We start from the raw sequence: 21,697 nt of genomic DNA, 5'->3' as shown, positions 1-21,697 counted from the left end.
CAGAACAATATGTGAAAACAGCACCATATTTGTCTGTTATATCTTTAACTACGTCAAAAACACGTAGTGTGTTAAAAGAACAAAGGTAAACAGGAACCTGAAGAGCCCAGGGTTCCCTGAGGCTGCTCCTATGCAGTCTACTTCCCCATGCTCACGTGTTTCCTCCGAAAGCTTCCCCGGAATACACCGTGGTTACACAAGTTAAAAAATGAAGATTTGCATGTTTTATATTAGAAGATTAAAATAAAATGACCTTGAAAACTGTAGATCAAATAAAGCAAGAGTTGGCTCTAGGCCACTAGTATTAAAATGGTTGTTGTCCAGTGCAAAAGATGGAGAAAGAACATCTGATCCAGGGCGTGGTCACTTTCTATGGCGTTCCCTAAGAAGCAGTTTGGTCATTCCCTGGTGAAGAGGGCCTACAAGAATGGGAGGTGGAGAACCAGCCCTTTAATCTACAGCCTAAATTCTAGGCTCAGACATGAACAGAAGATACTTACACATCTGTGAATGAAGAGGGAATATTTTCTTCTACCCACTTCAAATCTTCATCCTGTCGAAATAAATATATTTAGTATTGGCTTAATATCATCCGAAAGCAAACCTTTCAATAGAATGCACATAAAATGTTAAGTATTCAAGTTCAAAAGCATGACATCTTATTTGTTGCTACATATGTCTTAAAAGGTTGACATTTGGGGCCGGTGCTGTGGTGCAGTGGGTTAAAGCCCTGGCTTGCAGCGCTGGCATCCCATATGGGTACTGGTTTGAGTCCCAGCTGCTCTACTTCTGATTTAGTTCCCTACTAATGCATCTGGGAAAGCAGCACAGGGTGACTCAAGTGCTGGGCCCCTGCACCCACGTGGGAGACCTGGAAGAGGCTCTGGGTCAGCTCCAGCCATTGTGGCCATTCAGGGAGTGAACCAGTGGATGGAAGACCTCTCTCTCTGTGTCTCTACCTCTCTCTGTAACTCTTTCAAATAAATAAATCTTAAAAAAAAAAAAAAAAGGTGGCATTTATGTCACATAGTAATTATGCCAGTGTTTTCTTAACCAGGCAAACAAAAGCTGGATTTCAGATTTTTCTACTTCTTGGCGTTACATGCACAGGTGTTATTTTTTGTCCTGGGAAACCACAGCAGAAACAGAGTTGATGTATAAGACAGAAAATAGCAAGAGTACTGACTTGTACTGATGTTTTGCTTCCTTAATCTCTAGGACCCCTAATTTGTTCAAGTTTTTGAGTTTTATAATTTCTTAATAGAAATAAACGATACAAATATTCCAACCAACTTTAGAGCATCTTTTTATTTCTATCACTTGTATTTATGCTCATCTCCCTACAAAACAGAGGGAGGAGGAGTTTGTTTCAAACCCTTTCAAATAAAAACTTGACTCAAGCACTTATTATTACGCTGGGAGAAAGTAAACTCTATGGTACACTGAATACTTTGGTTGCTATGATAAAATAAATTTCAAAATTTCTTTATTGTCTACCTGGCTATATGGAATGCCCTGGTTCTAGGATTCATTACATTTTGCTTGCCCAGAGGGAGACAAGGTAACTCAGCCAGTATTAACAGGAATCCTAATTCTCTGTAGGTCTCAGGTAGAAATAAGTCAACAAAAGACACAGACCCCAACTTCTTATCAATATATGACTATATTTAATTTAGGAAAATGAAAAAGTACTCCCATGACATTATCACTAAAATAGGAGAAAAGGGGCTGGCGCTGTGGCATAGCGGTTGCCTGTAGTGCCAGCATCCCATATGGGTGCTGGTTCGAGTCCCAGCTGCTCCACTTCCGATCCAGCTCCCTGCTATGGCCTGGGAAAGCAGTAGAAGATGGCCCAAGTCCTTGGGCTCCTGTAGCCACATGGGAGACCTGGAGGAAACTCCTGGCTCCTGGCTCTGGATTGGTGCAGCTCCGGCCGTTGCAGCCACTGGGGAGTGAACCAGTGGATGGAAGACCTCTCTCTGCCTCTCCTTCTCTCTGTGTAACTCTGACTTTCAAATAAATAAATAAATATTAAAAAAAAATAGGAGAAAAATATCTAACAAATTAAATGTATAGCTCTAACGTCACATAATTAAAACTGCTAAAATTTTTTAAAGTTTAATTATATTATCATTAAAAGTACTCAAAAAACACAATCTAAATAATTTTATATTACCAAAAATAAAAGCTAGGGAATTTACCAGATACAATAGATAGCAATGTTTTCATATATCACTTGTCCGATCAGAACTCACGTGCACCTACATTTTTATGTAATGCTAATCATCACAGCACGCTGTATGATGGGGGGGGGGGCAGGGTTTGCCCAGCAGTTAAGTTGCTGGTTAAGATGCCTGCGTCTCATTCAGAGTGCTCGCGTTTGAGTCCCAGCTCCACTCTGACTCCAGCTTCCTACTAATGCTCACCCTGCGGGCAGCAGCTGATGGCTCAAGTACTTGAATCCCCGCCACCACATGGGAGACCCAGACTGAATCTAGACACCTGGTTTCAGTGTCCACTTCTCCTGGCTGCTGCAGGAATCTGGAGAGTGAAATAGTGGATAGGAGTCTTCTCTCTCTCAAAGGTAATTTTAAAAACCTGTATGATAGACATTTCCATTTTGCCTACCTTCATAATTACTACTTTCATGCATAAACAATACGCATAAAATATTTAAAAATCCACCCCTGCCCTGTATTTTACTATTTTATTCAAGCTTCTATAGTGCCCCTATCATATACCTGTTCATTTTAGTAACTGCAGAGGTAACACATGAAGTCCTTTTCCCAACAGATAACAAATGTTATTTTAAAATCCTTCAAAAATCACTTCCACCTGCTGAAAAGCCACAAAGGAAGCTCCTCAGTCCTTAAACGTGCACACGGATCACCTCCGGAACCTTGTCAGAAAGCAGAGTCTCATCCAGTAGGTCTGGATAGCCTGAGATTCTGCATCCCAACAAGTTCCTGGAGGACGCTCGTGCTGTTGGCCAAAGCACAGTAACAGGACGGCCACGGGACTTGTCCAGTGTGGCTGCGAGGTAACACACGTGATCGTACCAAAGAAACCTTAGTAAAAACGGCTCGCCTGACAAGTCAGTGAATATGGCATTCACACAGATTTCAAAAGCATCGAGGACTTAGATTCTTTTAAAAATGCATATACTCACAAAGTTATCAGAAGTAGCAGGTTTAGCTGTTCCATTGGAAACTGTTTTTGAGGCTCTCAATTTTATTCCTTCAGCTACAAGGAGAAATATTACAGAGAGACGTTAAAAATTATAAAATGTTTTCCTTTATAGCTTCAGACTAACTCAGTAAGGAAAATATTACATTCCGTTTCTAAAGGAGCTAATAGTGGAAACTCTGGGCAGGGTGCTGGCTTTAACAGACCTCTTGGAAATGCAGGAAAGAAGTATGGAAAAAGCTCACAGATTCTGACCACTGCTGGAACTCCCGGGTCTTCAAGTTGCTGGTTTGAATGTGAGTCTTAGAAGAGCTTGCACAAGCATACACACACTTTTCATTAATTTCAATACATTTTAAAGTTTAGATGGAAATATCTATAGGACTCACAGTATTATATTCAAGACTAAAACATGTAGAAATTGCTGGAATGTGCTTATGGCATAAATAAGGAAGAGAAAATTTTTCTTCATATCTGCCCAAAGCTGTTCTTTCTGTTGCAGTTTAAGTGAAACAGAGGTTAAGAGTTTAGGTCCTGAAAGTGGACGGCCTCATGCAGAATTCCAGCTCTGCCTATACAGCCAGGGGCAAAGCCATGAACTTCTGTGACTCACTGTTCCCAATCACAGAGAGGACAGCAGGGCCGGCCTCAAGGACTTCTGGGGAACCTTAACCAAGTCAGCATGGACAAAGTGCCAGACACAAGTCTATGCTAAGTATTCACTTTTGTTATTATAATAACCTGCAACTATTACATCAGCATAAACAAGGGCAACAGGTACAATTATGACAACAGCTGCAGTCACTGTAGAATGAACCAAATTAAGGCTCTTCCACTAAAAATGGTTCCACGGGATTTAAATCTCAACATTTCTCTTGGGGCCAGCACTGTGGCATAGTAGGTTAAGCCTCCGCCTGCAGCACTGGAATCCCATATGGTACCAGTTCAAGACCCGGCTGCTCCTCTTCTGATCTACCTCTCCCCTGATGGCCTGGGAGAGCAGTGGAAAATGGGGCATGGGAGACCTGGAAGAAGCTCCTTGCTCCTGGCTTCAGATTGGCCCAGCCCTGGCCATTGCGGCCATCTGGGGAGTGGACCAGTGGATGGAACATCTCTCTCTCTCTCTCTCTCTCTCTCTCTCTCTCTCCCCCCTCTTTGTCTGCAACTCTGCCTCTCAAGTAAATAAGTAAATCTAAAAAAGAAAGCTTTGTGGATGTGAGGAGGTTCCACGGTATTTAAAAAAATTTTTTTCTCTTGCAGGGCAACTCATTGCACTTTAACATTAAAGAATATATATATATATATATATATATATATATATATATGCAGTAAAATAGACACATTCTAAGTCTGAGGAGATGTGATACACATACACTTGTGTAACTACATCAATACCTCCATCACCTCAGAAGATTCTGTTCCTTTCTGGACGACCCCCCCCTCCCCCCCCCCCCCCCCCCCCCCAGGAAATCAGCTCAGCTTGCCCTGAGTGTTTGGTACTTCACACAGGACGCCACAATCTACGGACTCTGTGTTATTCTGGACTTGGCTCCTTCTGTGCAACAGGAGCTTTCTGAGATTCACTCATGCTGTCGCTGGTCACTTTTTCATTAATGACAGTACTCCACTGCACGGATACACCAACTAGTTCTTTTATTTTTTTTTTTAATTTTTTTATAATTTTTTGACAGGAAGAGTGGACAGTGAGAGAGAGAGACAGAAAGGTCTTCCTTTGCTGTTGGTTCACCCTCCAATGGCCACTGTGGCCAGCGCGCTGCGGCTGGTGCACCGCGCTGATCCGATGGCAGGAGCCAGGTGCTTCTCCTGGTCTCCCATGGGGTGCAGGGCCCAAGCACTTGGGCCATCCTCCACTGCACTCCCTGGCCACAGCAGAGAGCTGGCCTGGAAGAGGGGCAACCGGGACAGAATCTGGCGCCCTGACTGGGACTAGAACCCGGTGTGCTGGCGCCGCTAGGTGGAGGATTAGCCTAGTGAGCCATGGCGCCAGCCCAACCAACTAGTTTTTCCATGCACCTGTTAATGGGCATTTGTGTTATTTCCTGTTTTGGACTATTAAGAATAAAGCTGCTGGCTGGCGCCGCAGCTCACTAGGCTAATCCTCCGCCTGTGGCACTGGTACTCTGAGTTCTAGTGCGGGATGGGGCGCCGGATTCTGTCCCGGTTGCTCCTCTTCCAGTCCAGCTGTCTGCTGTGGCCGGGGAAGGCAGTGGAGGATGGCCCAGGGACCGCATGGGAGACCAGGAGGAAGCACCTGGCTCCTGGCTTCGGATCGGCGCATCGCCAGCTGTAGCGGCCATTTGGGGGGTGAACCAACGGAAGGAAGACCTTTCTCTCTGTCTCTCTCTCACTAACTCTGCCTGTCAAAAAAAAAAAAAAAAAAAAAAAAAAGAATAAAGCTGCTGTGAACATTAGTGTCTCTCTATGGACACCTGGCTCACTTCTTCAGGGTAGACACTTTAGATGGAATGGCTGCATTGTCTGAAAGGCGTATGTTTAGTTTTTGAAGAAATTGCCAAACCGCTTTCTAAAGAGATCTTATTACTTTACATTCCTTCCAATAGAGTATGGGAGGCCCATTTGTTCCTGTCCTCTCCAACATTTCATTCATACCATTCTAGAGACGGCAGCTCCTCACGGTCTTAATTGTGTTTCCTGATGACCAGTTCTATTGAATACCTTTCAATGTGCTTACTGGCCAGTCCTAGGTCTTTCATGAAATGTCCATTCATTTTACAATGTGGATTATCTTTTTATTGATTTATAAGTATTTTACTTATTTATCAGATATATCTTCTGAGAATATTACATTCCACGCTAAGACTAGTTTTTCATTTTCTTAGGTTTCTCCTGATGAGCATAAATTTTTTCCTTTGATGAAGTCTACTTTATTGATTTTTAAATTTCATGGTTACTATGTTTTGTTTCCCATGAAACAATCTCACCTACGGTCGTGAAGATCTCTTCCTGCTTGCTTCCAGAAGACTTAAGGACTTTTCACATTTTACATTTAAGGCTGGGACCCATCTTGAATTAATTATTGTGAGATACACAGCAGGAATCTAGGGGATTTTCTCCCATAAGTTTATACAGTTGTCTGAGCACCATCTGTGAAAGGCTATCCTTTCTTCCTAAAAAGCTGCGGTGCCTTTGTCAAAAACCAACTGACCACACATTTGTTTCTGGCCTCGTCTTGTTATACTGATGTACTTCTCTGTCCTTACGCCGATATCAAACTCTAGTGACTGCTGTAACTTGAAATCAGTGCAAGTTCAGTAACTGTAGTTTTTTTTTAAGATTTATTTATGGGGCTGGTGCTGTGGCTCAAAGGGTTAAGCTGCCGTCTGCAGCGCCGGCATCCCACGTGGGTCTGGTTTGGGTCCTAGCTGCTCCACTTCCAATTTAGCTCCCTGCTAATGTATCTGGGAAAACGGCGGAGGTTGGCTCAAGTGCTTGGATCCCTGCCACCCACATGGGAGACCTGGAAGAAGCTCCTGAACTAGTCTAACTCTGACTTTCAAATAAATAAGTCAATCTTAAAAAAAGGAGAGATTTATTGATTTATTTGAAAAGCAGAGTTAGAGAAAGAGAGGGAGAGACACAGATAATCTTCCATCCACTGGTTCACTCCCCAGATGGTCTCAATGGCCAGGCTGGGCCAGGCTAAAGCCAGGAGCTTCTTCTGGGTCTCCTATGTGATAGCACTGATCCAAGCACTTGGGCCCTCTTCTGCTATTTTCCCAGGCCATTAGCAGGGAGCTGGATCTGAAGTGGAGCAGCTGGGACACAAGTTGGTGCCCACCTGGGATGCAGGCGCTGCAGATGGCAGCTTTACCTGCTATGTCATGCTGACCCTCAGTAACTGTAATTTTATTGATGTATATCCAATACTACAAAATGAGCCCTTGTAGAGTGCACACTTCAGTTTATTTTCAGCTATTCACAGAGTTTGCAATAATCATTACCACTTAATTACAGAAGACTTTCATCATTCCCAAAAGAAGCCCAGACCCATTAGCAGACACTGCCTGTCTACCCCTTCTTCTAGCCACAGACAGCCACTCATCTACTTCCTGTCTCCGTATTTGCTTATTCTGCACTTGTCAGATAAATGGAATCACACCCTATTTGTAATTGGCTTCTTTCACTTACCATGTGTTTTCAAGGAGCATCAATGTCAACTATAAGAATGTCTAGGCTCTTCTAGGTCTTTTGTTTTTCCATATACGTTTTAGAATCAGTTTAACCAAATTTTTTTCTAAGTCAGCTAGAGTTATGTTAGAACTGCATTGAATTTACTTGTCAATTTGTGTACTGACAGCTTAACAACATTGAACATTCCAATTCATAAGCACATATATCTCTTACATTTACTTACTCTAAAATTTCCTCTACATTGTTTTGTAGTCTCCATTGTAGAGGTTTTACACATTTTTCCTTAAACTTTGTAGAAAATATTTTATTTTTGATGATATTTTAAATTTCACTATTCAATTGCTTTCAGTTAGAATGAAGACAACTAATTTCTGTATACTGGACGTACACTCTATTTCTGTTACAGTCACCTATGAGTTCCATTGTGTTTTTCCTTTTTTGTAAAACCTTAGGTCTTTGTATTTATATAACCTTATTGCCTATAAACAGAAGTCATTTTACTTCTTCCTTTCTATACATCGTTCTTTGAGGTCTGCTTGCTTCTTTTGCCTCTCTGTACTCCCACATAGAGGCGACCTGAAGTGCCGAGTGGATGTTCTTGCACTTCACCTCCAGTCTTGGGAGGAAGCATTCACTATTTTGCCATTAAGTATGACTTCAGCTACGAGTTTTTTTCATACCATCCTATAATTAGTTTGCTGAGTTTTTAAAAAATCTGAGATACTATGTCACTTTTTTTTCTTCTTTTTATTTTTTGTAATATGATGAATTATACTGAATAATTTTCAAAATGTTAAAACAGGCCTGCAACCCTGGGATAAAGTCTACTTCATCTGATTATCTTTCCATATTTTACAAGATTTTATTTACTAATGTTTTTAAAGGCTTTTCATGTCTCTACTTATTAATGATATGGTCCTCTTGTAATGCCCTCATTGGATTTTTGTATCTAAAATGTGCTGGTCTTGTAAAACATACTGGGAACTATTTCTACCTCCTCTACATTCTAAAGAAGTTGCTGAGATTGGGATTTTTTTTTTTTTTTTTTTTTTAAATATTTGAAACAATTCACTAGGGAAGCTATTTGGGCCTGCTACTTCATAGAAAGATTTTAAATTACAAACCCACTTTCTTTAACAGATACAGGGTGTTAAGACCCAGTGGCACAGTTAGAATTAACAGGGCAGCATCAGCATGAGTGTTTAGCTCAGCAGTTAAGATGCCGGCACTCCACACCGGAGAACACAGGTCTGACTCCAGCTTCCTGCCAATGCGGATCTTGGGAGGCAGTGGTGATGGCTCAATAATTGGGTTCCTGCTACTCACGCGTGAAATCTAGATTGGGCTGCCAGTGCCTACTTTCGCCCTCCACCCCTCTGCCCCACTCCCCAGCTCCAGGCATTTGGGAAGCAAGCTAACAAGCAGGAGCTTTCTCATTCTTTCTGTCCCACAAATAAATTAAAAAATATTTTCCAGAGTAGCCTTTTTACTTGTTATTTTTCAGGAAATCTGTTCACTTCATCCCGGCTGTCTAACTCACCACCATCATCACATCCCTTATTTGTCTTTCCTTGCTGCAGTAATCTACTCTCCATTTCCAACGCTGGAAACCTCCCCCACTAGTCTAGCATTTACTGCTTTCATTTCTGGTTTAAATTAGCTGGAGACAAATTCAATTTTACTAATCCTTCAAATAAATTACCTTTGGCTTTGTCGATTTTTCTCAATTTCCCCCTGCTTTCTATTTCATTGGTGAAACAGAAACTTTTATTGCTTAAATTTATAATTTCCTTCCTTTTATTTATTCTGGGTTTGTCTTTTTTGTAGGTCTTAAAGTGGCTACATGGAACACTAATTTTACAATTTCTTTTTTTCTTGGTAACACAAACAATTTAAAAAACTGTAAGCTGGGGCTGGCACTGTGGCACAGTAGGTAAAGCTGCCACCTGTGGCACCAGCATCCCATATGGGCTTTGGTTTGTGTCCCAGCTGCTCCATTTCCGATTCAGGTCCCTGCTAAATGCCTGGGAAAGTAGGAAAGATGTCCCAAGTGCTTGGGTTCCTGTACCCACGTGGGACACCTGGAAGAATATCCAGGCTCCTGGTTTTGGACTGGCCCAGCTTTGGCCTTTGCAGCCATTCGGGGACTGAACCAGCAGATGGAAGACCTCAGTCTGTCTCTCCCTCTCTCTGTGTTCTGCCTTTCAAACAAATAAATCTAAAAAAAAAAAAAAAAAGCTGTAAATTTTTTTCTAAAGATTACTTTAGTTGCACAAAATTTAACATGCTATGTTTTTATCAATTAGTATAAAATTATTAAAATTTTCACTTATTTCATTTACTTCAGAAGCAGAGACACAGAGAGAGAGACAGATGGACAGAAAGAGTTCCATCCACTGGTTCACTCTCCAAATGCCCATGATGCCTGGGCTGGGCCGGGGTGAAGCTGGGAGCCGGCACTCAGTATAGGTCTCGCATGTGGTAGAAGGGACTCGAATGGTTGAGTCTTCATCACCGCCTTCCAGGGGATGTACCGCAGGAAGCTGGAACCTAGAGTGGAGCCAAGGAGCTTGCACTGTGGCAGGTTAAAGCCATGGCCTGCAGCACCAGCAGCCCATTGGGGTGCCAGTTTGAGTCTTGGCTGCTGCACTTCCGATCCGGTTCCCTGCTAATGCACCTGAGAAAGCAATGGAGGATGGCCCAAGGGCTTGGGCCCCTGCACCCACCCAAGCTCCCGGCTCCTGGCTTCAGATCAGCCCAACTCCTGCCAATGCAGCCATTTGGGGGGGTGAACCAGTGGATGAAAGATCTCTCTCCCTTTCCCTCTGTCTATAGCTCTGCCTCTCAAATAAATAAATCAATCTTTTTTTTTTTTTTTAAAGAGTGGAGCCAGGACTCAAACTCAAGCATTCTGATATGGGATGTGGTAATCCCAACTGGTATATTACTACCCAGCTCATGTGAAATAACTTCTAATATCCTTTGTAATTTCTTTAATCCATGAGTTACTTAGAAATGTACCGACTTCCAAATATTTGATTATTTTCTAGACATCTATTGTTATTAATGACTAATTTAATTCCAGTGTGGTTACAGAACATATTCTATGTCTGCAATCTTAAAAAAAAATACATGGAGGGGCTAGAGCGATGCTGTGGCACAGTGGGTAAAGCTGCCGCCTGTGACATCCCATATGGGCATGGGTTTACTATTCTGGTTGCTCCACTTCTGATTCAACTCCCTGCTAATGCGCCTAGGAAAGCAGCAGCAGATGTCCCAAGTCTTGGGCCCCTGCACACACGTGGAAGACCCAGAAGATCCCAGACCCTGCCTTTGGATTGGCTCTGCTCCAACACTGCAGCCATTTGGAGAGTGAACCAGGGGATGGAAGACCTCTCTCTCTCTTCTCTGTCTCTGCCTCTCTGTAATTCTACGGTTTAATTAAATTAAAAAAAAAAAAAAAAACCTTAAAAAAAAAAGAGAGAGAGAGGGAGAGAGAAAGAGAGAAAATACATGGAGGGCTGGACATTTAGTCTAGCAGTTAGGATGCCTGTTAAGATGGCAGTGTCCTGCACCAAAGTACCTGGGTTCCACACCTGGCTTTGGCTTCAGCTGCCTCTAATGCACAGTCAGGAGGCAGCAGGGATGACTTACACACGTGGGTCCCTGCCTCCCCCATGGGAGACCTACACTGCATTTCCAGTTACTGACTTCAGCCTGGTACAGCCACAGGCATTGAAGGCATGTGGGGAGTGAATGAGAAACACAAGTTCTCCATCTCTCTGCCTCTCAAATAAATAAAAAAGAAAATATACGGATATACGGAGACATTTCTGTGGTCATCCACAGGGTCTTGTTCAATGCAGACTTGCACAGATCAATTAGGCTGATGATTTTGTTCAACTCTTGGATAACATTACTGATACACCTACTTGCTTTATTAATCACTGACAGGAATGTTAAAGTAGCAAGACTGACTGGATTTTTCTGTGGAGCTTCAAAATATATGAAGCAAAATTTGACAGAACTATTATTAGATGTATACACATTTAGAATTATTATAGCTTCTTGATAAATTCACCCTTTTATGATTAAGAGATGATCCTTTAAAAAATGCCTGGTTATGAGGCTGAAGCTGTGGCGTAGCAGGTAAAGCCACCACTTGTGGTGCTGGCATCTCATATAGGCACTGGTTCGAGTCCCGGATGCTCTACTTCCAGTCCAGCTCTCTGCTATGGCCTGGGAAAGCAGTAGAAGATGGGCCAAGTCCTTGGGCTCCTGCACCCACATGGGAGACCTGGAAGAGGCTCCTGGCTTTGGATCAGCCCAGCTCCACTGCTGCAGCCATATGGGGAGTGAACCAGCAGATGGAAGATATCTCTCTCTCTCTCTCTCTCTGCCTCTCTGTAATTCTACCTTTCAAATAAATAAATAAATCTTTAAAAAAAAAATCCTTGGTATATCTCACCTTAAAGCTTCCTTTCTCAAACATTAACATGGCTCCACTGGCTTTCTCGTCCTTTACTCCTAACCTGTGGCATTTCTAAGGCATGTCTTACAGGATCATGTAGTTGACTTTCATTTCATTTTTAATAGTCTAACAAGCTCTCCTTATTAACCAAGGAATTCAGTCTACTTGGCATTTAATACACTTATTAGCATAGGTTTAAGACTAACATATTATTATTTTTAAACTGATACTCTAAAGAGTCCAACCTGTTTCTTATCACAATCTACTTTGCAAAATTTCCTTTGTTTCCAAATGCTCACTTTATTCTGTTGTATCCAGTCCACTCATGGACTGTTAACCCCATGCAATGATTTCAGATACTCTATTTTTTAAGCTTAGCATTTATTTTTCTCATGGTTTCCCACATCTCTGTAGTATCCCTTATATTCACCGATCTTTTCCTGTAGATTATTTAACATATTTATAATTATTAAAGTCCTTCTTGTTAATTTAACATTTGCGTCACCTCTGGGTCTCTTCTACTCTCTCCCATTGGCTATGGATCACAGTTCCAGTTTCTTGCCATGTCTAGTAACTTCCTACTCCTCAGTGGATGCTGAGGATAGCATTCTCTGGATTCTCTTAAAATTACTGCTGGGCCATTTTGATCTTGTAGGAGCTTGCTTTGTCTTATTAGGGTGGGCTTATCTCAGCTTAGCTTCAACTCCACGGTGGGCTCCCACTGGTCGCTTCTAAGCTGTGGCCCTTGTAGGGGTTTCACTGGAGAGCCCAAGTGTTTACCCGAGACCTTTCAGCTCGCTGAGACTTGAACTTCAAACTCTAGAGTGGGCACCTGCTGAAATCGCTGAACTGCTTCTTAGCCCAGGGACTACTGTCCACCTCCCCACGCCCAACCCATGGCGTGTTGGAGCCTCACTCTGCAGTTATAAAGAATGTGGTTCCTCTCTTGCCACAGCCAAATACCTTCCAGTTTCTGCCTACTTTTTTGTTGCTCTTTAATATCTTCAGTTATTTTTTCTTTAGTATTCTGTACGGAGTTTATACTGATATAAGTAGTGTGATAAATGATACAATACACCCCACCCTCAAAACTTTAAACTTAAAAGGAATAAAATGGTTGGATATTAAAATTCAGTGTCGATATAGCTGTGAATAGCTTTTCAGGTTCCCCCTCTTAATATGAGACAGAAACCATGAAAGAATTAGCTGTAGGTGAAAGAGAGATGAAAAGAAGTCAAAGGAAGAGGGCATACTGAAGACACAACCACTGGGTGGCAACCTCCGCAGACTGGGCAGACCACCGCGCATTACAACACTGAACAAAGAAAAAACCAGAACAAACTGTGACAGAGGTTACTGATCAGAGAAAACAATGTACGGAAAAGGCAAAATGGAACAGATAAAATTACCCTTAATATCTGGGTTACTTACCGATGTCGCCTTAACAAATGCTTAATTGGACTATTATGTTAAAGTTAATAATATAAAATGTAACAAAGAAATCAACAGAAAGAATGAAAATAGCATTAAAGTCATGATTAGGAAGGCTTTGAACATGACCGGAAATTAGAGATGTGCACACTTTGGGGGAGGCAGACACTGTGGCACCGTGGGTTAGGCTGCTGCTTGGGACACCCGTATCCCATCTCTAAGTTCCTAGGAACTAGGCCCCTGTTACTCTGCTTCTGACCCAGCTTCCTGCTAATGTGCTTGGGAAGCCACACATGATGGCCCAAGTATTTAGGCCACTGACACCAACGTGGGAGACTTGTTTGGAGATTCTGGCTTCTAACTTTGATCAGGGAGTGAATCAGTGAACAGAAGATACCTCCTTTTTTCGCCCTCTCATTCTACTTTCAAATAAATGTTTTAAAGAAAAAAAAAAAGGAGGAAAACGGATAGTTCAAATACACTTAAGAATCATCAAGATGAACATCGGTCAATCTGTAAGTGTAATCTATCAAACCATTCTTAGGAAAAACAGTGTACCTACTTTAATACTTTTAAGAGCAAATGAGTAACAACAGCTCAAATAACACTCATGAAAATTTAATCACTGATTTTTCTTTCTGTTACTGTCTACCACAACAGAGGGTTCTGTAGTTAAAGTTTTCAAAATATTTTATAGGAAATATTTAAACAATGTTATGTGACTTTGTATCACAGGTGAATATACAATATTCTTTCGATACAATATGCACAATAGTCATTTAAAAACAGTCACTCACTTAAATTTTCAGATGTTACCATGAATTCCTCAACTTCATCATCAGAGTCATCAATTAAGGGCATGAAGGCATATCTATAAAAAAAAAAGGACTTTTATTAACATGTTTACATCTGTTCAATTTTCAGTTTATATATAAAAAAATCATCATATATAAAAGGGTTTACATTTTAAAAGTTTCTTGGGAGCAGGAATAAGAAGAGGAGCTGTACAGTTCGGTACACATTCTCACAGACTTACCCCTAAGGGTAAAGCTAAAAACTTGCCATGGGACTCCAAATCCCCTTAAGCTTGGTGGTACTAATGCCATCTTACCTGTTAAAGTGATCACGTTAAGTGTGTAACTGATCATATAGATAGGATTAAGTGTCAAAGGGATCACATAAATAAGACCAAGTATCTGGTAATAACAACAGATAGAATTAAAAAGGAGAGACTGTTCCAACATGGGAAGCAGGACACACAGCAGACTCATAGAATGACAAAGGCTCTTAACAGCACTCTGACCTCAGAATCAGCCCTTAAGGCATTCGGATCTGGCTGAAAAGCCCATGAGAGCATTTCAGGAATGGAAAGCCAAGACACTGTGGCAAAAAAATGACCTAAATGAAAGATCTCTGTGAGTGAGACTACAGTGCAAAGAAGGGGCCATCAAAGAAAGATGTAGTTTTCTCTGAAGGGAGGAAAGAACTTCCACTTTGCTTATGGCCCTATCTAAATACTGACAGTTTGTGGACTCAAAAGGCTTCTATAGCCTTGGCAGAGCATGTCAAGAGTCTCAGGTGATCACTAGCATCATAAATAAGAGTGTCAATTGTTAAATCAACAACAGGAGTCACTGTGTACTTACTCCCTATGCAGGACCTCTGTCCTTAATGAGTTGTACTATGAGAATTAATGGTAAAACTTGTTTTCAAACAGTACTTTATACTTTGTGTGTCTGTGTGGGTGGAAATTGTTGAAATCTTTATTTGGTATAGAGTTGGTCTTCTGTATATAAAGTTAATTAAAAATAAATCTTAATAAAGAATGGATGGGAGAAGGAGTAGGAAGTGGGATAGGACTGGGGGTGGGAGGGCGGGTATCGGGAGAACAATTGCTATATTCCTAAAGCTGTACTTATGAAATTTGTATTCATTAAATAAAAGCTTTCAAAAGAAAAGTTTATTGGGGCTGGTGTTTTGGCACAGCAGGTGAGGTCACCACCTGTGACACCAGCATCCCATATGGGTACTGGTTCAGGACCAGGCTGCTCCATTTCTGACCCACAGGATGCCATACCTTTCCCCTCTCCCAGAGACAGAACACCCAGTGTGCTTCCCCAGCTCCGTCTTCCATGGACCTAGCCCTTTCCCCAGGGTGTAACACAATTCTGCCTTTTCCCTCTTCCACATTCCTCAGGGACTGATGTAAACACCACTAGCTTCACTCTTTTGCATTTTATATTTCTCTTCTTACTTGACCATATATTCCTTCAAAGCTAGGACCACTTCCCCAGTTTCAACAAATGTGTTTTTGACACTACAGAAGGTGGCCAATGAACTCGTGGCAACTTGAATTTTCCTACCTCTGATTATTTGCTGATGGTCTCCACAAAAACATTATTACAATAAGGATAAGTGAAAAAAGGAAGCTCCAAAATGCATCGTCAACCCAGCGTTCCATCCAATCCTAAAATCAGGACGATTCAAATGTGAAAGGTTAGTTTTCTGACAAGCACACAGATTTCCCACTCAAATGGAACTCAACGACAGATACTAAGATTCTTCCCAACTAAGTCTTCCAAATGAACAGCGCATATATATATATATATTTTTTAAAAGAAACCTGTATTTTTCAAAATGTTTCTACAGAGTTTTTAACATTGTAAAGATTCCCTTCCATAAAATTTTATGGTTAACAAAGATTTAGAAAATAAAAAATATGGAAAAAATACTTAGAACTTGTAGTGGAAAGTACTAGGGTGAAGAGAGGAGAAAAGAATACAGGAGGTTCAACTCCTTCTCCCCTTAAATTATCCCAATGGCAGCAGCTGCCCAAGATTTTCAAAGGACTCTTTGCTACTGTTTATTCAGAAGGACAGGCCAGCTCCCAACCTTAAGACAGGGGCCTTTTATATCCTAAGTCTAAGGATGCTTCTTCTTCCCACTGGACAACACCTCCCATGAGTCCGTGCTGAGGATGCCGCCCTAGACACACACGACTTCCAGCTCCATTTAGATGCAAAACCATCCCAAGGCGTGCCCACAGGAAGAAAAACATTTCCTGTTCCTTTAAACTACACAAGAAGAGGATTCTTTTGCAAAATACACAAAAAAGAAGTTGAGAAAAGAAGATTTAAGATGAACTTTCCAATTCATTTAAAGCAGGCAAAGCTTTTTATAATTCTTTACAAAATAGCTCATGGTAGGCAGAGACTCTCCACTGACACTACCTCTATTTACAAAAAATCCCACAAAACAAAATTACATGATTACAAATGATAACTGTTGAAGAGGAAGAGTACACTTACTGACTGGCATTTTGCAATTCTAAATGTCTTCGTTGTCCATATCATAAACACTATAGAAGCTGAAAGATACAAGAGTCACCTTTGAAAGAGCATGTCGTATTGACATAATTTAATATTAAAACGAAATTAAGGAACTTACCCAGCACAGCAAAGATGAGAGTGTTTGTAAAGTGTCTGTATAGTGAAAATTTTACTGTGTTCTTTCTTAGCCTCAGAGTCTTCATGGTTTGTGCCAAACTTATAAAAATGTGGAAAGGGTTAAGGAATAAAATCGTTTTAAACAGTAATAACTACAGAAAGCAAAGCAAGCGTCTTCTGCATTTCCGGTTAGTATTGCTAGATGCGGGCCCTTGAATCTGGAGCTAAAAATGTTCTTTAGCCAACAGTGGACAACCATGAGCGTGCCTTTATCATAGATTTTGCTTCACAATTTACCAGCGTGAACTAAACAGGCAAGCTCCGAGGGGAAGACAGCTGAGGCGCTCCCACGCGAGGCCCGGCCTCTTTATTTACCGTTCTGGTATTTCTAGCCTGTCCTCGTTTTATGCTGTGACTGATCATAATTCACAAGTTAGGTCATCTCTCCATTCCAACTGTAAATTTAAAACAGGCCCCTGAAAGCTGTCGAGGACAGCTGGACTTCCGTGAGGAACCCAGGCCGCTAAGCGGGGCAAGACGTCAGCGTGGGGCCGCCGAGGGCCCTGCTTTCCCGGGCGAGCACGTGCGGGCCGGGCCGGTGCCCAGCCCCGCGCTGGGGGTCCGGTCAGGAGTCTGTCCGGGTACAACCAGCTCCACATGCCCAGGTCCTGCACCGGCCCAGGAAAACCTGTGGGGCAGGCGTTCCCCACCGTGGTCTTTTCCCACGCTGTCTTAACCTGAGCTGCCTTCCAGGAGCACAGGGCTCAGGGCAGAGTCAGCATCATCAGGTATGAAGAGGCAAAAAGAGACTTCCAGTTTCCCACTGAGCCCTCGGCGGCATGAAGCGGGCACTGAAGCTGCCACGTGGTCCCCGGGGCTCAGCAGCGGGCTTTGTTCCCAAACCGAACGCTGAAAATGAGAGCTGAGCAAAAGAACAGAAGCGGCCAGCTCTGTATTAATCAGAAACTTCACTGTAGTACGAAAATTACCAGAACTGCTTCTCCATCTTTGTAAATGACCAGTAAGTTACAAAATGAGATCAACTTCTGAAGCAAAGCAATCGAATCAATCAAGCCTAACATCAGCACCTACAAAACTGCAAATATACTTTATTCTTTCAGCGTATCAAGACAAAACCAAACAGCCTGGTCTTGCTTAAAAATTCAACAATGCCTTTTTTTTTTTTTTTTTTTTTTGACAGGCAGAGTGGACAGTGAGAGAGAGAGACAGAGAGAAAGGTCTTCCTTTGCCGTTGGTTCACCCTCCAATGGCCGCTGCGGCCGGCGCACCACGCGGATCCGATGGCAAGAGTCAGGTACTTCTCCTGGTCTCCCATGGGATGCAGGGCCCAAGCACTTGGGCCATCCTCCACTGCACTCCCTGGCCACAGCAGAGAGCTGGCCTGGAAGAGGGGCAACCGGGACAGAATCCGGCGCCCCGACCGGGACTAGAACCTGGTGTGCCGGCGCCGCAAGGCGGAGGATTAGCCTAGTGAGCCGCGGCACCGGCCTCAACAATGCTTTTTAAAAGCCAAGGAATTGGAGCCTACACTGGTGCAGTGGGTTAAGTTACCACTGGGGACTTTGGCATTCTATACTAAAGTGCTGGTTTGAGTCCCGGCTGTTCTGCTTCCGATTCAGCTCCCTGCTACTGTGCCTGGGGAAGAAAGTGCGTGGGCCCTTGCCACCCATACAGGTGACCTGGAGGGAACTCCTGGATCCTGGCTCCTGGCTTTGGCCTGGACCAGCACCAGGCCCTTGGAGCCATTTGGGGAGTGAACCACTGGATAGAAGAATTCTCTGTCACACTACCTTTCAAATAAATACATAAACCTTAAAAAAAAAAGCAAAGGAAGAAAAAAAATCAAAAGCAAATTTGAAACTGCCTAAGCCTCTGCTTAAATTACATTCAGGTAAAGGTTAAGTCATTCTGTCACTCCTCCCAGTAGAAGAAAGCAGTAACAAAGCACACAGGGCTCATCATTCGGAAGTCTGAGAGCAGGAACAGGCTGCTGCGCAGGAAAAGGATATCCACCAGCACAAGCCAGAGTCAAGGAGAGAGAGGGGCAGGCTGGCCAGCAGGACGAGATCAGAGTCATTCGCCTGCAGCAAAACAGCAAAAATATACAACCAACAAGCGGAAAAGGCAGCGGGCACACGAGAGAGGTTACAACTGTTTAATCTGAAAGCTGTGTTTTCCTATTACCTTAGCATCAGGGCGTTAGAGAATTAGCCATAGTAAGCTCATCAAAATTAAAGGAAGCAGGGTCTTTATCCAAAGCACTCACTAATATAGGTAGCTAGCCTGCTGCGTTTGCTTCATCTGCAATCACTAGGAAATCCACTATCTTTTTGTACTGAGAGCAGACTTCTCCCTTTAGTGATGAGAATTAGCGAACAGCAATCTGAAAGCAAACTTCACGAATTCAGGCTGAAGAAGAAATGGAACATCAAATTTCCTTCCTTACACCATGAAACACTAACCAAGCTGTTTTTAATGTCTGTATTTCTTTATGATTTGTATGCTTTTATTACAAACATTAATAATCAAACTAAACCTTTCATGTTGTTTTCCTTATCTCCCCACCTCAGTCTGGCTCTTCAAGTACTGGAAAGTACCAAAGTCAATGCTATCCATAAAGACCATCAAGTACCCTCATTCATACCCAGATGGGATCAGAGCTGCTTTTCTCTGGGATTTTCTGTCAAGTAGTTGCATTACTGAGTGTTTTTCCCAATGAACTACCTGGTGGATAGTTAAAATCAAAATAATCTTTGACATCCTTATCTATAAATTACCAGGAGAAAAGACAGTGCACATGCTTTTAAATGCAAAGTCTACTATTCTCCCTAACCTGTGGAAGCCTCCAAGCATGCACAAAAGATTTCCAAATGGAACAGAAACCTGAGGCTCATGTTCTAAACACAGAATGGCAGAAGACAAGACATTCAAGATCCAAGGCCAGCAGCCCGGTTCACATCCACTGTGGCTGTCTCCCCCAAGTCCAGGGGTGTTTATACTTTCTTCCCAGCCTCCAGGCGAGAGAGCGTCCTGAGAGGTAACACGATATGGCTGCACACGGCCAGCAGCCTGTGGGACCAGTCCTTTTATGGCTGGAACTCTGGTTCACACACAGAACTGAGGCATAGGCTTGTATGCACAGACCTCAAAATTTTTGTATTGAAATAAGTTTTTAATTCCATTGGTCCATGAACTTCTTGAAGTAGTCTCATATTCTACCATTTCAGCAACTGGATGTCTTTAAATGTTTTTTTAATGAAGAAAGAAAAAGCCACACTACAGGAAGATATTTATATCTCTCCGAGAAGGTCAAAATTAAAACTTCCATTTTACTCAATAAGCTTGGATTCTAAACAAATAGCTCTGAAGAGAAGTAAGTTCAGTTAGAAACAACCCTTTAAGTCAAGTATTATTTCTTAGCCAGGCTGCTCAGACACACGGAGACCATGGATATAACTGGGGGCTTAACGGCCCCACTGTATGTGAACTTGTGTGGTGTTGGTTCTACGGAGAGGCCCCACAGCTTTCACTGCATTTTCAAAGGTGTCTCTGATCCCAGCACTCAAAAAGGAGCCACTGCTTTGGAGAGTAAGGACAAAACATTAAAGGCTTTCGTTGTTAAACTTAGAAGCATATAAGTATTCACAAGTAGGAATTTAAAGCATAAGCAGCCCAGGCTTGGAAAACCATTTGGAGAGGCCTCAGAAAAGCCCACTGGCAGTGCTACATTTGCTAGCACCCCTGCAACAAGGGAGATGAGACACACAGATGGGAAAAATAAGAAGTAAGAAAAAAAAAAAGAAATACAAGAAAAACAATAAAAGAAAATTCAAAGCTAAAAGACAAAGTATCAAAGACGGCAGAAACAAAAACAACATGGTAGAAAATGAAATTTATTTACTAGGACAGAGTGTCTAACAGGACACAGATGTCAAGGAAACAGATAAACATAATGTTCTGGGATTTGCATACCCCTGCATTGCGCTCTGACCAGGCCATCTTTTCTCTAGAATTCTTCCAATTTCCACAAGTGCCAAAATGGAGGAAAAACTGGGGGATCCTCCATGCTGAACTGCAGTCAGCCAGTCAGAGGGGAGGACCCTGGCGGATCCACTGCCTCTGACACTTCCCTGGGGCAGCATGGCTTCAGCCCGGCCTTCGGCCTTCGCTGCACCACCTCGGGAGGTGGACCACCCCGCCCCCATCTCCCCTCGGCAGCTTCCAGATCCCCCACCCCTCCACCTGGGCTTCCTTCCAGGCACCCTCCTGGCTCCTGTTTCCTCCTCACTGGTCCACGTGCTCTCTGTCGGTCACTCCAAGGCTGCCACCATCTCCCACACAAAGATGACCTCCAATCTTCACAGTGACTTGACTCCCGCAAACACAGGCCTAACTTCCAACTCTCTTCTTCACACGAACGCCCTGGGTAGCTCAGAACTTCTTCCTAACAGTCTCTCCTCCAGGGTCACTGCCTTCAGAACGGCAGTACTGCCCCCAGCCACGCGGAGGAGACCAGCAAGGTTCTCTGGGGAGGGAGAGTCCCTTCCTTCCTTGGCCCCCTGTGTCTAGCATCCCACCCCTCCCCCCACGGATTTCTGACCCCCGCCACCTCTTTATAGACCACAGCAAGTGACTCCTTACTACTTCCTGCCTCTAATCTCTCTTTTCCTGAGCCATCGTCGTATGTCATGCTTTCTAAACAGTGCTCATCCCTCTCTCTGCTTTCTGTGTTCAGGAGAGCTAGAAACCCTGATCCGTCATTTCCTCTCCCTCTGGCGCACCTGCGATGGATGATTCTCTCACACCTGTTCACCAGGGCGAGCTACCCTGGGAGGCTCCACGCCACTCCCTGTATTTTCATGCTTCTGATTCCTCCCAGACTGCCTCGCCCTCCCGTGCTCTCCCAGTAAACTGCTACTTGTCCTCCTAGTCTCACTTTGAAGGCTGCCCTCTCCGTGAAGTCTCTCCT

At 42.9% G+C, this 21,697-nt stretch overlaps 1 protein-coding gene across 2 annotated transcripts in view; it reads right to left on the bottom strand.

Annotated features, from left to right (window-relative positions):
* TMEM87B (transmembrane protein 87B) overlaps window positions 1-21,697 on the bottom strand; it is a 54,393-nt gene that overhangs the window by 6,737 nt on the left and 25,959 nt on the right. Inside the window, exons 11-17 of one of the 2 annotated variants that reach the window (XM_008254058.4) lie at window positions 18,738-18,809; window positions 16,709-16,817; window positions 16,570-16,628; window positions 15,625-15,728; window positions 14,059-14,132; window positions 3,170-3,243; window positions 501-553 (exon numbers count right to left, since the gene is read on the bottom strand). In XM_008254058.4, the coding sequence (XP_008252280.2) occupies window positions 501-553; window positions 3,170-3,243; window positions 14,059-14,132; window positions 15,625-15,728; window positions 16,570-16,628; window positions 16,709-16,817; window positions 18,738-18,809 (545 nt within the window). Of the gene's footprint in view, window positions 1-500; window positions 554-3,169; window positions 3,244-14,058; window positions 14,133-15,624; window positions 15,729-16,569; window positions 16,629-16,708; window positions 16,819-18,737; window positions 18,810-21,697 lie in introns of both variants that reach the window. The other variant, XM_051842675.2, reaches the window with a different exon arrangement.

The sequence above is a fragment of the Oryctolagus cuniculus genome, chromosome 2, assembly GCF_964237555.1.
Source record: "Oryctolagus cuniculus chromosome 2, mOryCun1.1, whole genome shotgun sequence".
Classification (NCBI taxonomy): Eukaryota; Metazoa; Chordata; class Mammalia; order Lagomorpha; family Leporidae; genus Oryctolagus; species Oryctolagus cuniculus.
This window is presented reverse-complemented; position numbering and strand designations above follow the sequence as displayed.